Genomic DNA, 21,809 nt, shown 5'->3' with positions numbered 1-21,809 from the left:
ACCGTGGTCCTGATCAGGAGCTTCCAGCGTATAACCGTATCCAAGCAGAGTTCTGACAGCTTCTCGCAGGCTGTCTTTATTGGACTTTTTGGTCCTCTCGTCCAAGAGAGCGTAGGGGACCAGACGGGGATTTCGCCGATTCTTCACATCCTGCAGGGCAAATAGGAGGGATAGTTGCTGTGAAAAAGAACCCGGGACTCTCTGTCTGCATCTTTCAACTTAAAGGCATTCTGAGTGGACCAGGCCCACATGTCTGTACCTGCTGGATGCCGTAGGTCCAACCCTGCCGGATGCGGTCCCTGGCCCACACATCATGTGCGTTTTCCGCGAGTTTGTCCACCATGGCTTCCTGGGTGGAGGTCAGCTTGACGTGGCGCAGGTCCAATGGAGCCGGTTTGTAACCCCCGCGCAGCTCGTAGCTGGACACACACACCAGCGCCCGGGCCGCCACCGGTACTGGTATCAGTCTGCTGCCAAGCCAGCACCAAATGGAAGAAGGTGACTCACTTGGACGGCAGTTGGACACTGCTAACTTTGTCCACGGCACTTTCGTTGACAAGACCCACGTGGCAGCCCAAAGCTAGGAGGGTCCTGATACGGACACGCAATCCAAGCGATGATCAAAGACATGTTGAGAATCATGTAGAAAAAACATGTTTTCATTGATAAGCAACTCAAGTGCCTTATAGTCATAATTCATCATATGTGTGAATTTAAAAGTGCAGCGATAATTTACTTGAGTGTTTCCACAGACATCTGCAAGTTGTAATTTCGTTCCTGTTCGGGCAGCTGGCCAAACTCTACCAGGCACGGGTGCTGGCGCTTGGCGTCGTCTCGCACCTGCAAAACACACCGAGGGCCTTGTTCACCCAATGGGACATGGGAAATGTTTCATTCATCAGCTGACTTGGATAGAAATTAAAGGCAGACCGTTTTAATCATTGTCTGACCAGATTCCATCAGGCAACAGTCGGATGTGGAATACTTACAGCACCGTAAGTCCAGCCAAATTCAATCTTGTTCATCACCCAGAGTTCGTGGATGTTTTCTGCCAGTTTCTCCTTGATCCTCTCCAAGTGAAAGGGCAAAACGATCTGAGCACATCAAACCAATTGGTAAGCGCCAGAACTTGGTCAAGACTTAGGCTGGGGTATTATGCGATAGAAGATGAGTTCCCTCCTGGCATCAACAGAACCTTCATGTCACTGGTTATTTCTCAGTACTTACCTGGCCGGTGTTGACAGGCGTGGGCGTGAACGCTGCCTGGCTCATGGCAAGGGCAGGACCCAAAAGCTCGCCGGCTGCAGTTTGGTGTTGAGTGGGCTCCAACTTGAGTTTCTCTCTGGGCAGCACCGCCTCGAAGCATGGCGCGTAGCCGGCTGGTGGCAGGAACTTGAACTCTCCGTGGCGACCTCCCAGCAGAAAACGAAACCTGCGTCCAAACCAGAAGCCATTAACCATCGTCAGCTGGGTGGACATCGGCCTTGGCGCCCACTCACTTGATGCCTGCTGAGAAGCTGGCCACGGGGAAAAAGAGCCCGTCGACATTGAAGTTCTCGAACATGCCCTGGACGGGTTGGCCATTGATCCGAAAGGAGATGCTGGGGGCGCCTAGATCAAGGCAGCAGCTCACTACATCCCCAGCTTGCAGAAGGCGCTGGGTGGGTGAGCTCACCGTCTTTGACACGCAGCCTGCAAAAAAAGTTGACCACATCGTGACTCAGTAATGGGGCACACGAGTTTGCAGTCCGCACCTGACCAGAGGCGGAGCCCATCGTAGCCAAAGGAGGCCAGGTCATCACCCACACCGTTTCCTCCCCAGCCCTCGCCTCCGCCGGGGTGGGGCGCGTAGCTGTCGGCATTGGCCCAGCCCACCCTCAGTTGAGACGCCTCGGCTGTGACAAACGGCAACGCCTGCTCCACGAGCAGTTCATAGTACCACTTCTTGTACTGGGCCGAACCTTCGCCCACGCCCAAGAAAATGTTTGGGCTCATGCTGGGAAGGGGGCAGGAGAAGGCTGTGAGCAGCTACCGGCAGGGTAGGGCCAGGGGGCGCTACCTGCTGACGTCGTTGACAAGACGCGTCTGGAGCAACAGGTCTCTTCCTGGAAGCAGGTGGTCGCAGATGAGATTCTGGTTGGAGCGCACCGCAACACCGTCACAGACACACAGTGAGCACAACACGTCCAGGACCTGCACCACGTACATGGAAAATATGTCTGATGCTGATTGGGATTTTTTAAAGAAAGCCTAGATTCTTCTTTCACACTCACCTTGTGATTGCGTCCGTGTTTGTCCAGGAGAGAAATGATGGATTTGATGTGTCTCTCCTTGACCAGGTGGAGCGCTTCCGGACTCTCCACCAGCACACAGTGAAGGACCTCCAGGATACCTGAAGGAACATTCATCCCTGAGTTCTTTGCACGGACTGGATTTTTTTTTCCAGCTTCCTCTCAACAAAACAATTGTATTTACTTTACTTGAAAGCAAACTTCAAACATCAACTAGAAAAAGACACTTCAATGAATCAACATTTTCAGAAGATCTCAGTTGGCATTACTAAAACAGATAACCCATTTGGTATCGTCGCACACGTGGTCAAATCCGGCCCACTAACCCGAGGAGGCTTCCAATCTTTCCAGCCTGCTGATGAGCCAGTCCAAGGAAGCTGAAAACTGGGCGCAGTTCTTCCTGTTGCCCCTGATGAGTGCGGCTGAAAGGGACCAAGCAGGCCAGTCTGGTTATTGGCATCCGCCGGTTGATGTTCGCTGCCTCCTTACCGAGGAGTTGGTAGAGAGAATTTAGGCTGGAGCTCCAGGCCTCTCCCGCCTCCCTCCCGGCTGCTTCCGCCAAATGGGCCGCGCTGCCATAGACGTGCAGTCTATCGATACACTCCAGGACCAAAGCCACCATTCCCTATGCCACAAACAGAAGCCAGCACTTGTTTTACGGGTCTTTCTCAGTAATGCAATGTCAGAAAACCTCTTTGAGCCTGGAGTCCCACACTTCACCTCTTCCTGGAAGAGGTTCTGTCTGTTCTTCAGAGCTCGTAGGAGATTCTGCTTGTCTTGATGCTGCAGGTGATCAGGGGGAGGCTGGAAGTAGCCAATTAGATCCTGAAGACTCTGGCCGATGGATTCTACAGGTATCTCCGAGCCGGCGCTCTTTCCTTTGGCTCGTAACGTGTCCAGACTCCTGCCAGTGGTCATTTGTGACATATTTTGTGGCGCAAGATGACAATTTCTTCTGGGTTCTGGAGAGCAAGTGAAAGTGTGTGGGCCACCCACCTGATGAAGACGTTAAATAAGAGGGCGGTGCTTCGGATGACTCGAGCCGTGTGACTTTCTTCGTGTTGCGAGCGGGACAAGGTCAACCCGTCGTCCATATGACCTTCGTGGTGCATGAGGGCCTGATATGGATCACAAAAAGATTAACACTGCAATCTGCCTTCAACAAAGTACATTTAAAAGAAACATTTTATGGCAAGGAGTTCAGGATTTAATAAAAGACAGTCTGCAACAACAGAAGTGGGCCAAAGGCAGAACCTTACCTTCCTCTGCATGTCGCCCAAACGTGAAGATTTGGCATCGGCCGTCTGGTATGTAAGCCATAAGCCGCTGTCCACATGCTGAACAAAGCACACAGAGTCGCCGTACTTTATTTCAGGGGTGCCCATTCCGTCTGCTTCCTTTTTGAGCGGCGGCTCCACCTTTTCCTGATGAGCAAACAAATTTGCCTAGCATCTGCCACTAGCGACAGCTGTAAAGACCTCACCTTGGAAGACCGCAAACAGAAGGCGGTGGACTGAACATGGGCATTTTCTTTGTCCGTCAGGAGCAACGCTTTCTCCTTGCCCAGGCTCAGGTACTTGCCACTGGTGACATGTCGGAGTCGGAAGGGCTGCCCCCAGCGGATGTGACCGCCACTCCACCTTGACCGCAAATGCAAGACAGCTAACATGGACACCCTTCCATTCCTTGATATTCTAAGGAACGCATCTATGACGAATAGCCGCTCGAGCTCTACTCTGGTTTTGGATCTTTGGTGACTTACAGAACTCGTAGTGTCTCCAGCCTCCACAGTGAGCGGGCATGGCTGGACACAGCTCCACCCTCGTAATGGACGCTTCTGCTGGGAGAAGGACAAAGCAAAAAATAACCTTATCAGAGCAAAACATAATAATATCAAACGGTGCAAAAATGATCAACATTGCCATACCTCTTGTGCTCCTCCCCCTGGTCTGCAGATGGAACTGTCAAACATTCGTCCATGTGACCGTGGAGAAGGCGTAATACGTCTCCGCCGATCAAGAAACCTGCGGGTGTTGAGAAAAACAAAGCAAGTGCCAATCAAGGAAGCCAAGTTCACGACTTGGCCCATACGTGGCATCAGAGAAGCTTCCTTATTTTGAATTTGTTTTAAGGAAATGCTCGAGCTGTTTGATCATTAGCTAAGAAGAATTCAAACAAAGCAACATATTTATCTTCTGGACTTTAATTCTTGCTCGGATACATACCACGGAGGTTCAAATTTGGGAATTTTGAAGGACGGTAGAAGTGGAAATGCCAGAAAGTGGCGCTGGAGATTGCTGTAGAGGGAATGGCCTACCTTGTGCCACTTCGGTGCCGGAGCAGATGGGAGTGACACTCCACAGCGTCTGTTGGAAGGCCGCGTCCACGTTGGGACGCTGCGTGCCGTAAGACACGTGCTGGGGGAGAAAAACGCCACAGTCACAAAAACGTTGCCTCAAAACTTGTTTCTAGTCCTTTGTGAAGATTTTGCTTGGCCCAGGTCAAAGGTTGTGTTAAGAAAGGTTGAGTCAGCGGCGCTTTGGGGGTTTTACCAGATATCTCTCGGAGGAGATGCTGACCAGGATCAGGTCGTCGCCCACCCGGACTTTCTCCCCCTCAGAACGTTGTTTGGAGGCCGGGTGAACGGTCCACCAGCAGGCTTCTCCTGAGCGCACACACCAAAACTTTATCTGTACCGCCCTTGGAAAACAGAAGGCAAACGCGTCCACACCTGCCGTATCTTCTTGCAGCCCAACGTCAAAGGCCAATTTGTCGGTGGACGATCGAGAGCTGGACAGACAGCAAAGGTACTGCATGCACACAAACACATTCAGCAGACGGCAAGAGCATTGACAGGAAAGGACGGACGGCTGTCTATGCACCATGGCGCTGTATGAGTGGCGCAGGAGCACGGCATGGCCATACAAGCATGTGCGGTGGCTGCCCCCTTGAAACATCTGCAGAAGGTCCACATGGATGGTCACAAATTCAAGAAGATACATATGGCTCCAATCCATCCATGGTCATTAGGACTCACTGGCGCAGTCTTGTCCGGTGTGCTGGCCAGCATCTCTTGAAGCGCACGAACCGACAGCGACTGCTCCAGAACAAAAGTGCAGATGGACAGATCCGGGGGGACTTTCTGGAAGCGGCACACCAGAAAATCAATGGAAAGTTTTGAGATTTCCATCGCGTCCATGGACAAACGGTAGCGGACCTTGGCTTCGGACACAGATTCCAGAAAGCACAGCCTGGTCCCAAAGCCTTCGGCGGCCAGGCAGACTTTTTGCTGCTCCTGGCGGATGGGGGCCGAGCACTGCAGGACCACTTCGTCATTCTGAGGACGACATTGAAACCTTTCTGAGATAGGTAAGAGCTAAAAAATTGTATTATCGTCGTTTGTCTGGAAAAAACGTGACAGAACAGACCTTTCCAGGCTCAAAAGTTTCAGGATCGGCTTAGATCTGAGAGAATCTGAGAAGCGGAATCTAGTTGTCTGGCACCATGACGAACAAAAGACCTTTAATATATTGTTGTGTAAAACAGATGTTTCCTTCTAAACATGGCCCTCAAGAGGGCCAAGACTTATTATCAATATATTTTCTGAGAAACTGGTGACCAGCAGGAGGGGACTACTTTATTGAGTCACGACTGTGCATTTATGTTAGCTCAATGTTGACTAGAAAACAAATCTCCTTCAACCTGCTTAAGCTTAGTAGAGCAAGCCTTCTTCATCTCAAGTCAGAGTGTCCCATTTCCGTCTGGAGCATAGCCGACCATACATCACCACTACACAATGACTGACATCACGTAATTCTGGTGAGAAAATGGCAAGACCTTTGAGGGCATTTTTGATGGCATTATGATTGTGACTTCATGTAGTCGTTCCAAACCGGATTTCAAAGACGGAAAATTGCTTTGGCAGCAGCAGAGGATTTGGATGGCGGCCAAAGTCGGTCAGTGTGGAGGATGATGATGTAATCAGAGATGATGCGAGGGTGTACTACATTCACCTCACGCCAGATACACAGCTCTTAAGTCAAGCTTTATTTATATTGACAACGCATCTCAAGATAAGTTGGAAAATTAAAAATAATGTAATTTTAAAGCCTTTTGAGTAAGAGCGTGAAAAGCAGGTTGTCCAAAAAGAAAAACAACGATTATAACACCATTCATTTGCACAACATGAAGCCTCAAACTTTATTTGTATTTTGTTTTCGGCCCCCTTAGGGAAATATTTACCGACTATACCAGGGGGAGTGGAGAAGGGGATGGGGTGTCTGTACAGTCAGTCCTGTCACAAGAGAGCGTGCGCCAAATGACCGATTTACAGCACCTGGTATTCCCATGTGGTCTCCTATCCAAGTACTAAACAGGCCTGACCTGCTTAGCTTCCTGAGATCGGGCATTCTCAGGGTGGTACGGCCGTGAACAGGTTTGGAGTTGGGAGGAGCGCTGTATCTTTATGCCTTTTTCAGAATGGTGAGTTGATGGGGACAAAATATTGCAGTACTGTCAAAATAACCCTTTGCCTTCTCTGGTTTATGTGACTGAGTCTGAAAAGACACAGGATTGGCCAAATTCTATCAAGATATATACAGAAAATGGGAGGCTTTTCTCCTCTGTGTGTTCAAACACAAATCTGGCTTGCGAGACTATAGACGAGTAAAATAAAACAGATCACTTGGAACAAAGTGGGGACTGTATAACGAGCGAGTGAAGCGTTAAGTTAACACAACAATAAGTCAATACTTTACTCAAATACATCGATAATCAGAACCAATGTTGGTACTAATCTTCCACTGGTCTGAACATTCACACAAAGTCTTTGAGCATCGCTTGAAACGACAGTGAGCAACATTAATTATGTGTGTGGCAGCCATCTCATCTCATTAGGTGTACCGCATATCCTTATTAGGGTCGCGGGGGGCTGGAGCCCATCCCAGCCATCTCCGGGCAGTGGGCAGGGGACACCCTGAACTGGTTGGTGTGGCAACCATATCATGATCAAATATGTCCAAAACCTGAATCAAGTTTCATTTTGTTGAGTTTCCGGAAATACTAAAAAATTGTTTGTATTTTAATGAATTCACAAATGTACTATTGGAAAGGGTGTACGGTGAAGGATTTTTTATTTTATTTAATTGACTATGAGGGATTTAATATAATATCAATTAAATTTTGTTGAATGCAGTGGGGATTTCTCACAGAAGGCTGAAGGTCACGCCGTTCGAAGTGTAGAGTGTTTTGGCTGTGGAATTTTGATAGCGGGGCGCTGACGAGGGAATTAGACCTTGTTTTGATAAACGCTTGGCATTGCTTTGAGCTGATAAGCTTTCTTGTTTTGAGCCCTTCAGACATGGCGGCGTCTTCCGGAGAGGAGAAGGTGAAGCTGGCACCCTGACCCACCCCATGGGGGGGGGGCCTTCGTGACGCACCGGTCAGACGAGGTGGGGAGTTCCTGGCCCGCCCAAGGGGAGGAGTCAGCACGCCCTATGGGGGGTGGCCGATGCCCCGACGTGTCAAAAAGAGACAAGACGGACAGACAGATCGGAGAACGAGAGATGGGAGGCTCGACAAGACTAATTAGACTAATTCGATAATAATTCGGCAAAATTCGAAGGAATTCACTTAATATTTTAAGAAAACAAATCTGCTACCGTGTGGAAAAGCCTGTCTCTTGTCAAAAAATTTGTGTTTGGTTAATGGATTCAGATAACTAATTTGAACAAGTTGGCAAACGCTATATTTGTAAATATAGTTTTTCCCCTAACAACGGCTTACAAATGTTGTTTTTCAAAAACTTTAACATAAGATTTTCCATTTTTGTTAAAGTATCTTTTGTTACAGAACACTGACATTTTGGAGAACCTTTAGTTGGTTGCACAATACTGTATTTAATCATGCTTTTTAGTGGAAGTACAACGTTGGCAAAAAGATTGACCTGATGTAAACTTCACTTGCCTTTTCATATTTTAATGTCTTAGCGCTAAAAAATAATGCCTCTCGCCGCCTCTCTAGTCACCTCCCCTCTTCTCCCTGATGGCACAAGAATTTACATGCACACTTACATTACTTTACTCAATTTTGTTCTGATATTGACTTTAAAGTACTTTAAAACACACTACCAAGGGAACAGAGTGATATAACGCATGTGGTTGTTATTTCCCTTAATCGTAGGATGAAAATAGTGAAAAGAACTGTTTTGAATACAGTCCAAATGCTAAACCAAACCCCTAAAAAGATAAAAAGGAAGAATTTATTTGGCACGTCTATGAATTTCACATACCTGAACGCACAACAATGGTGCCGCTATGTTGATTTCAGCCAGAAGATGGCATATGCAAGTAGAATAGTAGAAAGTACTTGAAAACTCATTAGATAATAACAATAGATGCTGTGACATATTTCATGTCCAAATGTACGCAGACACACGAAAAAACAAAGGATAAGCAATGATGCTATGAGAAACAATCACGGATTAGAAACAATAAGATCCTAGAAAAACAACATTTAAAACATCACTTGACACCTTTCTCAATTCAAGTTCCCAAAAGGTGTCAAGTCAAGATGCTGCCATTTCCCTCCCAAAAAAGAAATGTCCTTGAAAGAGAAAAGATGAGTGCCTGTGATTTTTTCCAGCGCCGCCCTTGTAAATATTTTCGGCGCACAAACATTCCCGTAAAAGGACTTTGATGGAGCCTCACGCACGCATGAAATTAAAGATACTTCTAATGTCAGCAATGACATTTTGGGAAAGGTCACAAACTTCCTTTTGAAAGGAAACTTGGGCATTCGCTACTGTTACGTTCGCAAAACCTGGGAAAAAGGATTTTTTTCGATGGTGTCAGGCCGACTTCCCGTGGTCTTCGAAAGCAGCATGACAACGCTGATACGCGTGGGGCGTTCACGTGAATCGTGCTGGGATGACAGACGTGACGTCATCTAAAGCAAAGTCAGCAATTTTTTCACGTTTCCCATGTCCGAATTTCAAACAACGACCAAAAACACGGATATTTGAAACAAAATCCCATCAGAAAAAAAGTGGCGGCATTTTTCGGTCTTTGGTCGAAAAAGCCTTTAGAATGATACATTTGTGCTGAAGTTGTTTATTTTCTGTAATCAGAGCCCAAGGCATAAGCGAGCTAAGCGGTTTTTGGTGCCAAGGTTGTCCCCAAATACTCTTTGTGTGTCCACTCAAAAATACTTCTAAAGAAATTCTAGAAAAATACTACACAATAACTAAAAAACTAAATATCGAATACCGTGCTTAAAAACGGACCTCATGCATTATTTTGATATAATTCTGAATATAAAAAATAGAATAGAATTACTACAAAAATACGACTGCAGTAAAACTATATCAAAGCATACTACTACAGAATGATTTACTCCAAAAATACTACCGGTACTATGAAAATACTACAAATATTCTACTAAAATACTAATAAAATACTGCCTTGGAAATACATCAATTATACTTCTACTAATATACTCAAAAACACCAATCCATAATACTATAATATAAAAAACTACTAGAGAAATATTACTACAAAAATACTACTACAAGAGATTTACAACAGAAATAACCATATAGCGATAGTCCAAAAATGCTCCTATGGAAATATCACAAAAATAAAACTACAGTAACACTGCACTACAAAAAGACTACAGATATACAACAAATACTATCATATGGAAATACTACAAAATACAACATAGTACAAAAACACACAAAAAATTATACTACGGATATACAGCAAAAATACTATAATCATAAACTACTGTAATAATAAAAAATACTACAAATTAAAACTACGGTAACACTGTACTACAAAAATACTACAGAAATACTACAGATATACAACAACCATTCTAATATGGAAATACTACAAAACACAACATAGTACAAAAATACTAAAAATAAATACTGCAAGTATACAACAAAAATACTATAATCATAAAACTACTGTAATAATACTTTAATATACTTTTGTATACTTTTGAATTGAAGTGGAATCGCATCCTGAATCAATAGTGTAATGAAGCAACAAGATCATTTTCAAAATTATAATTTTACTGAACAGAAGTTATTTGTACCAAAAAAACGTTTAAAAATACAGTAATTTTATGACTTAATGCTTGAGTCTGTGAATAGGGTTTGTTCTCTAGTTTTAATGTATATTAGAGTGGTGGTCGGCAACCTTTTCTGTACCACAGACCGGTTCATTATCTGACAATATTTTCACAGCCTGGCCCAAGGCGGCATTTTTTTTTAAATAGTAAAAAAGATAATAATAACAATCATAACATTTATAAAAATAACATTAGTGATAATAACAAGGGTAAATCCACAAGGTAGTCATGTGGAAAATGTAATTCATTTTCTGAACCGCTCATGCTAACACGGTGAGTGCTGAGCCCATCCCAAGAATGTTTTGAGAATGTGAGATAAAAGCAGATTGTTTGAGGGCAGAGGGAGAACCTGCAAACTCCACACAAGGAGGCCGGTAGCTGGAATTGAACCCGGGACCTCTGAACTGCGAGGCAAATATGCTGGCAACATCACACTCTGGTCGTTATTGTAGCGTTTAACTCAAAACGTAACATGGATCCGCGTGTCACTTATTAAAAAAACAAACTCATCAAATGAACCAACCCTGCGAAAAGCTTGTTGATTATTGTCATGTTCTCGGCGTAGGGATCCATTAGAGGTGGGACGTTAGTGCCTACAAGGCCTTCTCTGCTGGCCTAAAAATATCTGAATCATGTGATGTTCATGATATTTTGTCCATCAATACTTATTAAATAAATCTAAATCGTCTGTCAGCTTCCTTTCCTTGCTTTTCCTCTGGTAACACTGCTAACAAATGTGTACTTGCATATTTAAGCATTTAACCAATCACATTTCAGCCATTTGTTCTTGCAAGGCTCAAAAAATGTACCCAGAACCCTTCAAGACTTATGAAGGCCGTGAGATGTAAAACATCAGTTTTTGATAAAACGGAGGGTTTAGCTAATCAGATCGCAGATTGGTGTCTGAACACCTGCTAGCAAGCGTTGGGAAACGTCATGCCAACAGTGGTTAAACTTGGAGAAAATAAGCTGCACTAGGAAATATACTGTTTTGTTTATTTAATAGCGAAAGGTTGGACAACTCCGAAGCAGGAAAGCCTTTCAAAAGCAGGTATGTCCGCCACTTTCAGCCTAGAGGTATGATCTTAAACCTGGGCCCAAGCCCAACCCGAAGGTACAGATGATATACGGTTACAAATTATAGATGGTTTAAAAAAATGGTTGTTGGTTTCTTTTTTTAGCTTGTTACCAGTATATTAAAGGTGGTGTCCATAACTTCAAAGTTTTGTACTGGCTGGGGTCATCTTCTAGCTGAAATCTTCATTGCAGCTTCTTTTGTTGCACATTCAAATTTGTGAAATTCTTCGACACGCTCAAGCTTTTCCACTTTCATCTTTTTGGGTTTTGGGTTAGCATTCAAAATGTATTTACAACAGTCCTTTTCTTGCTTTCAAAATAAAAGAAAACCGCCAGCACGCACATCACTCTCCTCCCCCTATTCCTTAGCCTCTTTCCTCCAGCGTAATGCGCTCCGAGGGTAAAAGTAAGATAAAAGAAGATAGAAATGGTGGATATAAATATATGAAGGCTCATTGAACCCAATTGAGCATTGTTAACACATACTTAATGGAGAAAATATTTAATTGTAATGTTTTTAAGGAAACCTCAAACTACGCATCTCACTTTCAATATTTATTATCTATATAATCAAATATTATTGATGTTGAGGTGTATGTTTTATTGATATTTTGGGTACGAATATCTTTAAGTATGTGGCTATTTTAAAACATTTAGGGGATTTCTTATATACGATTTAGGCTTATATGAGGTGTAGGCTTATATGCGAGTATACATGGTACTTGAAGTCGTTGCTTTTGCTGGTCAGTTTGTTTTTATTTAGAAAAGGTGAATACTGTATACTCTACTATCTCTAATTTAAACGGCACAATACTTTCCTTCGATAAATTTAAAGCCCCAGTGTGTACTATATGACCAATAGATGGAACTGTATTGTCTAATGCAAACGAAAACCAGTTCCAAGAATACAGCGTAGCAGCAAGTGGCCAGACAAACGTGGTAGGGATTCCACTATGTATAAGAATTACCATGTTCTTGACCTATGATTTCTTTTATAAAGATTATCATTGGTATGACAGTTCAGTCATATGTTTGTTATATCATGATTACCGATGTGAATCACCTGTGCCCGCTCATTTGGCGCCAATTGCCGCAGGTTCTGATTGGCTCCCTGTCAGTATTTGTACCTAGTCCTGTCAATCCCCTGTTGTCAGTCCGTCTGCGAACCTCTTTTTTTCAAGGCAAGCCTTTTTTTGACCCCTGACTCCCGCCTGTCCCGTTTTTGCTCCCATTTGTCTCCGGCTTAGACTCGTTTTCGACCCCGACCACGTCTTGCTCTCCCAGTCCCGACTACCGACCAGTTTTCCGCCCCTGACACCGCCATCGCTCGCTACGGAAGATCCACTTCCGTGTTCGGATCACAACCCGAGTACGAGAACACCGGATCGTGGGCACAGCCCTTCCTCTCTCTTTCAATAAAACTTGTGAGAAATGTAACGCAAGGGATTTTATACATTTGACTATAAAGGATTTTATACAATTGAAACAAATTACATTTAATGCGAAAGATATTCACTGACTGGGCTGTAGTACAAGGTCAGGTCAGGCGGGTGGAAAATGTTGTTTACAGTAACGGCAGGAACGGGACGTACTGCTGATAAGATAATCAGCACATCGAGGCACTGTTGAAGCAGAAAGGCCCTGATGACGTCGAAACGCTCGGTGTTGTTTTGAGTACCCCAGACATCGGGATGCTCGTCTACGAGATGGTGAAGCCCAGGGGGCTTCTTTGGCACGCCCATGGGAGGAGCCGGCACACCATTATGCGGGGAGAAGATGGCCAATAAGAGAAAAGCTAAAGGACTAATTCGTAACGTCAATAATTCGGCCGTTTTCAATGGAGTACACTTAGTTAAATTGTTAGGGAAAATAAATCTGCCCCTGTGTGAAAATGTCAGCTTTCCTGTTCATTTTTCCCTCAAGAAACGAGCGTGCATAAATTGTTGGAGGAATGTAGGTTGTGTTTGGTTAATGGAGTCAGATAACTAATTTGAACAATTTGGTAAACGGTACATTTTGATATTTAATTCCCAAGACATGTAATGGTTTTTTTCACTGAATGAAAGTTTTTTTGTAACACTAGGAGGCATTAATGACTACACGCTGTCTCTTTAAGAAATTGAAATTTTCTCGATTTTATTTGGAGCTTGTAATTAGGGTGGAACGGTGGGTCTTCAAGTCAGACCAGTTGAGAGCCACTGTATTGGAGTATTTTTTTGCCTTGCAAATCCTGGCTGGGGGGTTTCTCTGCCGTTTGTTGCCCCCAGCTGGGTCCCCCCTTCTCGTGAGAAAAAAATGCAATGAGGAACTGAAGATTTCAGACAACAAGACATGAATGATTATTAAGAAGAAGAGCGGGCTTATTGTATTGGCAATAGGAAGTTGGCCAGCACTTAGTGAGTGACATCCTGTCTGGAGTACCGCACTGCGCCTTCCCCGGACTCGACCTATACGGAACCCCGCGAACTTTGCCTCTCGGACGTGCACCTGCCGAACCTGGTTCGATGCCAGCCCATCCATCCATCTCCGCGCAGCCGCAGAGCATCCGAGCGGCGCGGCGCTATCCTGCCTCCTAATGCGGTAAACTGGCTGCCCTTGCCGCATGCACGCACGCGCTCCCTTGCTCCCTCGCGCACGCACGCCCACACGTCCGGTACGGTGTCACGTCACGTGACGTCACACCTCGTCCACAGACTTACAGTTCGCAGAAACTGGATCTCATCGTCGCCGGCTTCCCCGTCGGCCATGGTGCCGCGCGCGCGGGAACTTGTAGTGTGGGTGTGCGCGTGCACGCACCCTTGCACGCCTCCGATCCGTCACACAGCCAGAACCGAGGGTGGGAGGAGCCAGAGCTACCGCGCCCTCTGTCGGCGAGAAACATCAACTACGTGTCCCCCCCCAAAAACATTCAAAGTGCAGGTGAAAGCATTTTAGCTTTTTAGCTTCGCATGGTCGAAAAGACGAGGCCCGCACTTATAGATTAAAGAGAAAAAAAGGGAAAGGGGGGAAGAAAAGTGTTGAGAAGGAAAGAGAAAGAAAGGGAGAAAGACAGAGAGGAGGAAGAAAGAGAAAAAAAGAAAAACAGAAAGAGGTAAAGAGAGCAAGAAAGATACACTGAGAGAGAGAGAGAGAGAGAAACAAAAAGATAAAGAGGGAAAGAGAGAGACAAATAGAGAAAGCAAAAAACACAAAGAAAAAAAATCTAAGTAAGAGACAGACAAAGAGATAAAAACCAGAAAAAAGAAAGATAGAAGAGTATACAGTGAGAAATACACAAAGAGAGAATAAAAAACAATGGGAAAGAAATGAAAATGGATGAGCGCCAAGGAGGATGAGGGAGAAAAAGAAAGAACAACGGGCAAAAGTTAAAGAGTGGGAGAAAGCAAGAAAAAGAAACGGAAAGGAAGAAATCAAAGAAAGAAACAGACGAAGAGAGAAAAACACAACGAAAGAAAAATGGAGGAGAGATAGATAAAAGGAGAAAGAAGGAGCAAAAGAAAAAGAGAAAGAAAGAAAAAAAGGAACGAGAGCCAAAGAAGGAGAGAAAGAAAGAATGAGAGACATAGAGAAAGAGAGAAGAGAAAATAGGGATAAGAGAAGAGAATGAGAGAAAGGGAGAGAGGGGGAAAGATAAAAAAGTAAGAGAGATACTGATGAGAGAGAGAGGGCACAAAGAGAGTCAGAAAGCTAAAGAGAAGAAGACAAGAGAAAGAGAGAGAGAAAGATAGATAAAAAGACAAGAAAGTGACAGACGGGGAGAGTGAAAAAAAAGAGAGTGATAGGGAATGAGAAAATAGAGCGAGGAAGACAAGGAGAACAAAAAAAGAGGGAGTAAGAAAAATACTGCGAAGGTTTCTTCGGAAGTGGCGCCAGACTTTGGCGACATTTAGTGGAGATATATAAAACTGCAGCTCATTCTTCTCTTGTGCTACTATTAGAGTATTCTTGGGCCTGGATTCAATCTGTTGGAAGGCCTGATTCTTTTTTTGGGGAGAGAGAGAGAGAGCCACACCATATATATAAAGGCAAAATTCAACAAAATCGTCAAAACCTCTTTCCAGACAAAAGCTAATTATTCGGCAGATTTTACTTTACCGTGTGATGTTTGATGATTATATAAAATCTATGAAATTATAATAATAATGCCAAAGCCTATTTCCCTGAATAAATATACCACTTAAAGTGTCATTTTTGAGCTGGATAATGGTTTTAAAACAAGATGCGAACAAAGTTCTTTTGTAAAAATGTCACAAAATACCAATGTATCTACCTCCGGTGCAGACGGCACCTGGCAAGGGGAAGAAGCAATGCACGTGGTGTGTGTAGCTCCGCCCATTCCTACCGCTCACCCAATCAAATTGCTCTAATTGCTTTGCTAGAGCTTCTGAGTTTTTGAAGTTTGTCCATGGCTTTGCATCGTAAAGTGTCTCAACATATATGATAATGATCTTACATATAAGGGATTGTTGAGCAATTTGCAGCAAAAACGGGGTTTGTTGTTGTGTTAACTTGACTGTAAATTGTAGTTAAAATTGTGGCATATATATATATATATATATATATATATATATATATATATATATACAGTGGCTTGCGAAACTATTTGGCCCCCTTGAACTTTGTGACCTTCTGCCACATTTCAGACTTAAAACATAGATATATAAAACTGTAATTTCTTGTGCTGCATCAACAATAAGTGTGACACAATCATGAAGTGGAACACACTTTATTGGATATTTTAAACTTCTTTAACAAATAAAAAACGAAAAAGTGGGTGTGCAAAATGATTCAGCCCCTTTACTTTCAGGGCAGCAAACTCTGTCCAGAAGTTCAGTGAGGACCTCTGAATGATTCAATGTTGATCTAAATGACTAATGATGATAAATGGAATCCACCTTTGTGTAATCAAGTCTCTGTATAAATGCACCAGCACTCTGATAGTCTCAGAGGTCTGTTTAAAGTGCAGAGAGCATCATGAGGAACAAGGAACCAACCAGGCAGGTCTGAGATACTGTTGTGGAGATGTTTAAAGCTGGATTTGGATACAAAAAGATTTCCCGAGCTTTAAACATCCCAAGGAGCACTGTTGCAATAATAATAATATTGAAACGGAAGGAGTATCAGATCACTGCAAATCTACCAAGATCCGGCCATCCCTCTAAACTTTCAGCTCATATAAGGAGAAAACGGATCAGAGATGCAGCCAAGAGGCTCATGATCACTCTGGATGAATTGCAGAGGTATACAGCTGAGGTGGGAGAATCTGTCCATAGGACAACAATCAGTCGTATACTGTACAAATCTGGCAAGGAGGAATCCATTTCTTAAAGATATACATAAAAAGTGTTGTTTAAAGTCTGTCACATGCCACCTGGGAGACACACCAAACACATGGAAGAAGGTGCTCTGGTCAGATGAGACCAAAATCAAACTTTTAATGCAAGACGTTATGTTTGGCGTAAAAGCAGCACAGCTCATCACCCTCAACACACCATCCCCACAGTCAAACATGGTGGTGGCAGCATCATGGTTTTGGCTTGCTTTTCTTCAGCAGGGACAGGGAAGAGGGTTACAATTGATGGGTAGATGGATGGAGTCAAATACAGGACCATTCTGGAAGAAAACCTGATGGAGTCCGCAAAAGACCTGAGACAGACGGAGATTTGTCTTCCAACAAGACAATGATCTAAAACATAAAGCTGGAGCTACAATGGAATGGTTCACCAAAATACATATCAAGGTGTTAGAGTGGCCAGGTCAAAGTCCAGACCTCAATCCAATTAAGAATCTATGGAAAGAACTGAAAACTGCTGTTCACAAACGCTTTCCGTCCAACCTCACTGAGCTCGAGCTGTTTTGCAAGGAGGAATGGGCTAAAATATCAGTTTCTTGATGTGCAAAACTGAAACAGACATACACCAAGCGACTTGCAGCAAAAAGTGGCGCTACAAAGTATTAACTCAATGGGGCTGAGTAATTTTGCACACCCACTTTTTCGTTTATTTGTTAAAAAAGTTTATATCCAATGAAGTGTGTTCCACTTCATGATTGTGTCCCACTTATTGATTCTTCACAATAAATTACAGTTTAATATCTTTATGTTCGAAGTCTGAAATGTGGCAAAAGGTCAAAGTTCAGGGGGCCAATTAGTTTTGCAAGCCACTGTATATGTCTTGCGAGCCATCGGTTCCCATCCCCTGCTTTTAGAGTATGCATTGTAGTTATTTAATAATAGTTTAACAATATTTTTAGTGCCAAAAGTCTTTGTGCTGTGTTTACTCTAGTGATAAAAATAACGGAAGAGGGTTCAATTATTCAATGATCATGACATTTCAAAGCAAAAAATATCAGTATCATAACGGTATCGATTCTTACCACCATGTATTTGCTTGAATTGGATCAATACCGAAATTCCAGATATTGCCCACACCAAATTCAAAGAGAGACATATGTATGTTAAAAAAGATTTATTTTTAAAAACAAGAGTGTTTGAAAATGTTCAGGCATCAAAACCAAAATGTCTGTTTTTTCTTTCTTCTTTGCTTTTCCTCATGCGGGATTTCATTCCTTGCGGCTGGGCAGAACTTTGAGACGAGTTTCTTCTAAAGCAAGTGGAAAATGGATCGGCCCGCTAGAGCAGACACACGCCACTCGCCGTATGCCGTGATGCCTTTGCTCCTACGCCGCCTCCGGTTCGTAAGCCAGGATGGGAGCCAGCCACTTCTCCGTCTCCGCCAGGCTCATCATTTTCCTTCTGGAATAATCCTCCACCTGAATGCAAATAGAAAAACGTCAGCAAATATTTGCTGCTGGACTTTGGAGTTTTTGCAAAACCTGCCTGCTCCTTGGTGATCTTTCCCACGGCAAAGTAGGAGGCCTGAGGGTTGGAGAAGTAAAGGCCAGAAACGGAGGCGGCGGGCGTCATTGCCAGCGACTCGGTCAAGCCGATGCCTGCAACACATCCACACTCGGAATGCAAACACATTCCTCGCAAGTAAACATCTTGGTGGGTCCGCAACGTGAGCTTGACCCGATTGCCGAACACCAGAAATATTTTCTATGATTTGTGGTGCAGCAGAGAAAGAAATTGCAAAAAGATAAACATGAATTGCTGCCTCCACCTTGTGGTGGAAGTCGGAAGCGCAACACCAAGATCACGGTGGGCCCACGATGTCAACTTGACCCGATTCCCCAAACAAAAAATATTTCCTATGATTTGTGGTGCAGCCGAGAAAAAAATTGCAAAAAGTTTGCATGAATTGCCGCCGCCATCTGGTGGTGGGAGTCCAAAGCGCAACACCAACATCTTGGTGGGCCCACAATGTCAACTTGACCCGATTCCCCAAAACGAAAAATATTTCCCATAATTTGTGGGGCAGCCAAAATAAGAAATGCTAAAACGCAAATGTAAATTGCTTCTGATTTTGAGTCTGAAGCGCAACCTAATTATCTTGGTGGGCCAGTGACGACACCTCGACCCAAATCCCAAACAGGAACAAAAAAAAAATCCATATTTAGTGGTGCCCTCAAGTGATTAAATACTAAAAAGCAAACACGAAGACAGGCATTCTGAATGACTGCCAAATTTGCCACCCCCACCTAATGGTAAGAGTCTGAAGCACAACCTGAATATCTTGGTGGGCCGGGGATTAGTAGCGCAGGTCAATTATTGGCACCGATATTTGGGAATTTGACAGATATCCGTATCTGTATTTCTATTTATTTGATGGGTCCATTATTTAGGCTCAGGTGCAACTGAGCCTCTTTTCTCCTCTCTTCCCTCCCTTTGTCCAAGATGCTACCCACCCCACGCCATCTGATTGGATAACGGACCGGGGACGTCACTGAAACAGGAAGAATAATGTTAGAGCGGAGTAAACCGCAGAAGCTCTGCTAACTTCTGAATCCCGACATGCTTGTAAATCAAGACCGCTGCCATTATTTATTGAGTCCATGGTAAAAAAAACAGTGTGTGTGTGTGTGTGTGATATAGTGATAGCGTAAAAAGTGTAGTGAACTTGTTTTAGGGAAGCACGCTCAGGTGGAGACTGATTTATTAGCTCTTATCATAACATCAGTTTGTCGATCAAGCGTGTGTGTTTGTGATTGAGAGAGAGCATAAAAGCACGCTTAAGTGAAAGGCTGAGTGATTAGATATTACCATAACATTAGTTAGTCAATCTGGGTCTAAAACAGGAGTGCTCACACTTTTTTATTCATGAGCTCCGTTGAAATTTTAATGCACTTTTATGTTTTAGGTTACTTTAAGTCTTGCTGGATGTATTGACATTTTTAATTATTTATTGTAAAAAAAAAATATCAGGGAGCCATTTCCGTTTTTATGTACCTTTTATAAGTTGCTGCTAAGCCCAAATGTATTTCTGTACTGTTAGTTTTTGGTTTAAGTGAAAGATAAGTCATGTTAGTTGTGTTGAAATTGATTCAACATCAATTCGGGGCGGCAGTAGCTCAGGAGGTAGAGCGCTCGTGTTGGGATCAAGGCAACTAAAACCTCTTAGTGGGCCCACAATGTCAACTTGAGCCGATTCCCATAGATGAAAAATATTTTCCATGATTTGTGGGGCAGTCAAGTTAGCAAATACTAGAAAGCAAACATGAAAACTGGACCTCTGAATGGCTGGGGAAATCTAGTGGTGGGAGTCTGAAGCACAACCGGACCTTGTCTCTCCAAAATCTTCCCTGTAAAAAACGTCTTACCAATGCTCTCTTGAATGTCCGCCAGCTTCCACATGGCGATCTTCTCGGTGTGATCGGGCTGGCTGGGGTAGCCGGCGGCCGGCCGGATGCCGCGGTAACGAAGCCGGTGGAGGTCTGAGGTCGGCATGGACTCGTCGGCGCAGTAGCCCCAAAGCTCCTTGCGGACGCGGAGGTGGAGCTCTTCCGCAAAGGCCTGCGGACGAAACAACCACCAACAACACGTGAGGAACCCTCAAAACGTGGCGGCAAACGCCGGGTCTCGCACCTCGGCCAGCCGGTCGGCCAACGCTTTGACCATAATGCTGCTGTAGTCGTCGCCCTGGTCCTGGAAGCGCTGACTCAGCTCCTCGGCGCCAAAGACGGCCACGGCAAAGACTCCCACGTAGTCGGTCACGCCGCTCTCTGCCGGCGCCACAAAGTCGGCCAAGCACAGGTGAGGCTCGCCGGGTGCGCCGTTCTTTTCCGCCTACAGAAGCACATGCAGGCATGAAAACGGTTCAGGCGTTGAAATGGTGGGAACAGTGTGACAGAAACATGTTCCGGTACCCTGTACAACCCAACAAAGTATTGAGGTCTGTCGACCCACACCGTCTTTCAGTGATCTACAGGAGGCACCACAGACTCAGTTGGGGTATTGCATGAAATCCACATAATGGATTAAGCCTGGATATATTTGCTGCTTTGGTTGAAGATAGCCTCAAATAGGTTGCATGAAAGCTGGTTAAATTTAGCTTGGCTAGGTTACAGCGCTGACTATCTCTAATGCTAGCGTGCTCCTGACCGGGCTAACTACCAGGGTAAGATTATCCCCAGATACCTCTGGGACAACAACTGTCAATCGTGCCACAAATTGATGGGTTTCATAGCATTTCCATGAACTTTCTTGATATGTTCCATTATTCTAACTAACCTGCATTACAATTTTACATGTAGGCTATATTAACACTTCAAAGTTTACGGCCGTTAGAGCTTTGGTGAATATGTATATTATTGCTGTTTTGAGATTCTGAAAGGGACACAAAAAAATTGTATCATTTAAGTCTTTGACAAGCATCATCGAGTATATATATATATATATATATATATATATATATATATATATATATGTATATATATATATATATAGGTCAAATTCCCTGTTTATCTGTTTCCTTGTCAAAGACAGAGAATTATGTTCTATACTAAGAATCAATGAAAAACACGACCCCAAAAATTGATATATAATTGTTTTTGACATAGATAACAATGTACTGAACATTGTTCCTAATAATATTAGACTTGACACACCAGGATAAACATGTAATAAAATGACTTTAAAGATATCATAAATCGGGTAAAAATGACAGTAATATGTAGCTTAAATTTTCAGTTGTCCCCATTACAATTTACCACCGGGAAATGCTACCTTTATTTGTATTGCAGGACCCATTGTAAAGAACCAGAACAGGATCAGGACCCAAATGCGTGACGTTTCTCACACAAGCCTTTTATTTTACGGGAAATGGGTTGTCATATATGTTAGGCAGCAGTCTGGTGTGGAATGACAGGAAGCCAGAGGCCGACGAGATCGATAGCGGACAGGACAAA

At 43.8% G+C, this 21,809-nt stretch overlaps 2 protein-coding genes across 3 annotated transcripts in view; both read right to left on the bottom strand.

The window, feature by feature from the left end:
- Positions 1-14,257, bottom strand: part of ryr2a (ryanodine receptor 2a (cardiac)) — a 41,109-nt gene extending 26,852 nt beyond the window's left edge. For both annotated transcript variants that reach the window (XM_088322904.1, XM_088322903.1), the window contains exons 1-25: positions 14,204-14,257; positions 5,509-5,628; positions 5,329-5,433; positions 5,174-5,248; positions 5,023-5,101; positions 4,844-4,956; positions 4,609-4,708; positions 4,219-4,315; positions 4,054-4,128; positions 3,775-3,931; positions 3,551-3,715; positions 3,288-3,409; positions 3,012-3,195; positions 2,781-2,916; positions 2,618-2,713; positions 2,274-2,392; positions 2,060-2,193; positions 1,755-1,996; positions 1,500-1,692; positions 1,228-1,432; positions 990-1,094; positions 737-840; positions 508-591; positions 260-419; positions 3-150 (exon numbers count right to left, since the gene is read on the bottom strand). In XM_088322904.1, coding sequence (XP_088179030.1) covers positions 3-150; positions 260-419; positions 508-591; positions 737-840; positions 990-1,094; positions 1,228-1,432; positions 1,500-1,692; positions 1,755-1,996; positions 2,060-2,193; positions 2,274-2,392; positions 2,618-2,713; positions 2,781-2,916; positions 3,012-3,195; positions 3,288-3,409; positions 3,551-3,715; positions 3,775-3,931; positions 4,054-4,128; positions 4,219-4,315; positions 4,609-4,708; positions 4,844-4,956; positions 5,023-5,101; positions 5,174-5,248; positions 5,329-5,433; positions 5,509-5,628; positions 14,204-14,251 — 3,166 coding nt within the window. In that variant the 5' untranslated portion in view covers positions 14,252-14,257. The remainder of the gene's footprint in view (positions 1-2; positions 151-259; positions 420-507; positions 592-736; positions 841-989; positions 1,095-1,227; positions 1,433-1,499; positions 1,693-1,754; positions 1,997-2,059; positions 2,194-2,273; positions 2,393-2,617; positions 2,714-2,780; positions 2,917-3,011; positions 3,196-3,287; positions 3,410-3,550; positions 3,716-3,774; positions 3,932-4,053; positions 4,129-4,218; positions 4,316-4,608; positions 4,709-4,843; positions 4,957-5,022; positions 5,102-5,173; positions 5,249-5,328; positions 5,434-5,508; positions 5,629-14,203) is intronic.
- Positions 14,258-17,956: 3,699 nt separating this feature from the next.
- Positions 17,957-21,809, bottom strand: part of mtr (5-methyltetrahydrofolate-homocysteine methyltransferase) — a 31,473-nt gene continuing 27,620 nt past the window's right edge. The window contains exons 30-33 of the mRNA XM_088323787.1: positions 20,488-20,688; positions 20,223-20,415; positions 18,343-18,455; positions 17,957-18,275 (exon numbers count right to left, since the gene is read on the bottom strand). Of these exons, the coding sequence (XP_088179913.1) occupies positions 18,183-18,275; positions 18,343-18,455; positions 20,223-20,415; positions 20,488-20,688 (600 nt within the window). The 3' untranslated portion in view covers positions 17,957-18,182. The remainder of the gene's footprint in view (positions 18,276-18,342; positions 18,456-20,222; positions 20,416-20,487; positions 20,689-21,809) is intronic.

Source organism: Urocampus carinirostris, chromosome 19, assembly GCF_059441175.1.
Source record: "Urocampus carinirostris isolate Australia breed hairy pipefish chromosome 19, RoL_Ucar_1.0, whole genome shotgun sequence".
Lineage (NCBI taxonomy): Eukaryota > Metazoa > Chordata > Actinopteri > Syngnathiformes > Syngnathidae > Urocampus > Urocampus carinirostris.
This window is presented reverse-complemented; position numbering and strand designations above follow the sequence as displayed.